Source organism: Cynara cardunculus (assembly GCF_001531365.2).
Source record: "Cynara cardunculus var. scolymus isolate 2C chromosome LG 9, CcrdV1, whole genome shotgun sequence".
Taxonomy (NCBI): Eukaryota; Viridiplantae; Streptophyta; class Magnoliopsida; order Asterales; family Asteraceae; genus Cynara; species Cynara cardunculus.
In genome coordinates, this window is record NC_037536.1 from 2,453,134 (window position 1) to 2,457,226 (window position 4,093).

Genomic DNA, 4,093 nt, shown 5'->3' on the forward strand with positions numbered 1-4,093 from the left:
TTCTGAATAATCGTGATCAACTAAAAAAGTTTGATCACAAAGCTGATGAAGGAATCTTTCTTAGATATTCTCTAGTATCCAATGCCTTTAGAGTATTCAACAAATGTCGACAAACCATAGAAAAAACTATTCATGTCACTTTTGATGAATCTCAATCAACTAATTCTAAACCCATCAGTAATGATGATGAAGAATTAGAAAACTGGATGTTCTCTCATGTTGGACAACCTAAAGCTTCCTTCAGCAATCAACCCAATGTTGATACTCTAGAAGTTGATGATGATCCACTTATCATTCCAATTGCAACTAATAATTGAAGTGAATCTTCTTCAGAGATCATTGCAGTGCCCATTAGTTGTCTTTCTCCCTCTACTTCAAACACTGACCAATCAGTGAATGAAATGCCTTCAGCATCTGAACCTCTATCAGTCGTTGAATCTAAGGCTCCTTTAGCAATTCTACCCATTGCTAAAGAATCTACAGCTGAAGCCTTATCTTCTGTTTCTGAACATCAATGCTCAGATCACAATCCTCTACCAGCTCATCGATGAACAAAAGACCACCCTATTCATCAAATTCTTGGTGATCCAAGTGTAGGTATTTAGACAAGACATGGTCTAGGTAATATATGTATCTTTGTCAACTTCCTTTCTATAATTGAACCCAATAAAATCAATGATGCTATCTCAGACCCTAGCTGGGTCATTGCCATGCAAGAGGAGCTCATTGAGTTTTATAGGATCAAAGTCGGGTACCTTGTCACACGTCCGTATGACAAAACTGTGATAGGCACCAAATGAGTTTATCGCAATAAGTTATGTATGTCCCACTTTAATGATCAATCTTCATAAAACCTTGATAACCATGGCAGATCTGAGATTTTAGCTCAAGAACATTAAGATGAACTTGTAAGAACATAGAGAGAGATGAGAGGAAAAGTCAATTCTTCAAATCTGGTCAAACATCTTATTACGTATCAGATTTACAAAATAAGCTCCCTCCTTAACAATTACAAAGACATTACCCTATTTATAGGGTCAAACTTCTAAACACAAGTCAAAGTCAAACCTGCCTAAGAAAAGTCAAACACGATGACTTTTACAATTATAGACAATATTTAACTTTCAAGACGAATACAATTTAATACTGATTTTCAGTCCTAACAAGTTAGATGAACAAGGTGTGGTAACCCGTAACAAGACTCGTCTTGTTGCTCAGGGTTATAGAAAAGAATAAGAAATCGATTATGATGAAACCTTCGAACCAATGGCTAGACTCGAAGCTATTCGACTCTTCCTAGCATTTGTTGCTTAAAGTCTACCAAATGGATGAAAAGAGTGCTTTCCTAAATGGAAAACTCCAAGAGGAAGTTTATGTTGAACAACCTCCAGGATTTCTTGACCCTAAGTATCCAAATCATGTTTATCGTTTGGATAAAGCTCTTTACGGGTTAAAACAGGCCCCTCGTGCCTGATATGATACCTTCTCCTCATTTATCATCTCTGAGAAATTTTTTCATGGAAAGATTGACCAGACCTTATTTCTTAGGAAAGTTAAAGGTCATATCATTCTAGTATAAATTTATGTCGATAATATTATATTTGGTTCCACTAATCCCTCTTTGTGTTTTCGATTCGCTGATCGCATAAAGAAAGAATATCAGATGAGTATGATGGGAGAACTACCTATTTTCTAGGTCTCCATATCAAGCAATCCGATAAAGGTATTTTTATCAACCAAAGTAAGTATGTCCGAGATATGCTGAAAAAGTTTGATCTATCCAATAGCTAATCTATGAAAACTCCAATGGCTCCTCCTCTATCTCTAAACAAGGATCCAAATGGAAAGCCTGTAAACGTAACTGTTTATAGAGGAATGATCGGCTCCCTGCTGTATCTCGCAGCATGTCGACTAGATATCATGTATTCTACTTGTCTTTGTGCATGATATCAATCTGAACCTAAAGGAATCCCATATGATTGCAGTAAAATGCATATTCAGATACCTGAAGGGAACTCTTAACTTGGTTCTATGGTACCCTAATGGTTCAGGTTTTGACCTAATAGGTTATTCGGATAGTGATTTTGCAGGTTGCAAAATTGATAGGAAAAGCACCACTGGAGGCTGTCAGCTTCTAGATGGAAGGTTGGTAAGCTGGACGAATAAAAAGAAAAATTTTGTGTTCACATAACTGCTGAAGCTGAATACGTTGTCGCTGGAAACTGTTGTGCCCAAGTCCTTTGGATGAAAAACCAGGTCAACGAATATTTTCTTCAGTTTTCTAAAATTCTTATCCATAATTTTGGCTAACATTTGAACCAGCCCCTATATATACATACATATATATATATACATATATATATATATATACATATATCCAATCACACACTAATAATTTACACTGATCTCCGATCTAAATACCACCACGCATCACCTTCACATATCATCTTCTTCTCCATCTATATCACTCCCACTCCATATCATTCTCCAAATTCACACTCTCTTCATCCTTGATTTAGTTGAGGAACTTAATGATTCGGCGAAAAATCATGTGAGAAAAGAAATCATAACGAGAAGCATAAGAAAAAAGCTAWACCCTTATCACTTTTAATCTCATGACCACCTATAAATTGCGTTTTAAGAGGGAATTAATTCGATACACCTCATTAAATTGCGTTTTAGAAGGGAATTAATCCGATACAGCTCATTAGTGTTGATATTCAATTAGAATTAATACAAAAATGGTTTCAGATCAAAAACCAACTCTAAATGATTCAAGACTAAATTAACATTAGATTTTAGAACCAAAATAATATGTAATGTATCTTAAAAACATTACATTTTAAAACCAAATTTTCGTATATTTTGTTAATATCAAATTATAATATGGTTGGCATTTACTGCAAAACCGTTTAACTTCATATAGTATAACATTTAGAAAAATACACCAACGCCACCACCACTCCCGACCCATGTCTACATTCTCGCAGTGGTACCACCATTCACCGTGCACCTACTCAAACCTATCCTATCGTTGCTCTAGAGATCTAACAAAATTCCAAAACAACAAAAAGAACGAATTATTTCATTACAGAAACAACTGCACCATCAGTAGAAACCGATCCCTTGATTTTCTTGTTCCCTCCGTTCAATATTTTAGCTTTCCGTTTCTTTAAAGACCGCTGCTTTGAAACTTCTTCATTGGCCCGTTCTTGCCCTTTGGCGACAGCTTCTGTAGGACCCACCAGAGACTCATCTTTCGGGTCCTCAACAACACCCATATCTGGCTCGACAATCGACATCCCGTTAAGTGTGTAATCCAACAGAAATGTACTCCTTTCCAATCTATCTATCCTGCTGTAATGCCTTTGTGAATATGGTATGAGCCCTTCAAGAAGTTCTCCAATGCCTCTCATCTTAAAAACAAACAAACAAACAAAATGTAAATTTTACTAAAATTCAGCATCCTCTAACTTTGCATAATCAGACCCCACTTTTCATGTGATTTACTGGGTTCGTTTGCACTACAACAAAATCAGCTTTATAGGACGCCAAAGATGTCTAAATATCATCACAGAATGCTTCATAAGACTTAAGTTTATAGAACCAAACAATTGTTCATCCCATGTAAAAGTGGTATAATAAGTTAATAGGATTCTTATTCTTTATAAGTATCCAAACAAGTTTTTTAGTACACATTGAAATAAAATACCCTATTAGCTTTTTCTTAATAGAACATAAACACATATTTTATAAGACACTTGTTTTTACAAGTCACTTTCAATAATGTCATTAAAAAAGAYTAGAAGGATACTTGCGTAATTCAACAAGATACATCTTTATTTTAATGTTTCGTTTTATTTTCAATCTCTTTTGATATAATACAATTATGTGGTATTGAGAAAAATAATGTTTTTACTTTTGAACAAAAATAAATTTGAAGATATCATAAAAAAATATATTGATATTAATATCAAATTAACTACTTAAAAGTTCTATTTTTTGTACAACTAGTTGTGTACCCGCGCAATGCGGCGGGAGCCATGAATTTTAACGATTTTGAAGTTCCACTGGTTTTATAAGATAAGATTTG

General features: G+C 34.7%; 1 protein-coding gene across 1 annotated transcript in view; it reads right to left on the minus strand.

The window, feature by feature from the left end:
• Positions 1-2,924: 2,924 nt before the first annotated feature.
• LOC112518507 overlaps positions 2,925-4,093 on the minus strand; it is a 3,350-nt gene continuing 2,181 nt past the window's right edge. Inside the window, exon 3 of the mRNA XM_025126225.1 lies at positions 2,925-3,416. Coding sequence (XP_024981993.1) covers positions 3,081-3,416 — 336 coding nt within the window. The 3' untranslated portion in view covers positions 2,925-3,080. The remainder of the gene's footprint in view (positions 3,417-4,093) is intronic.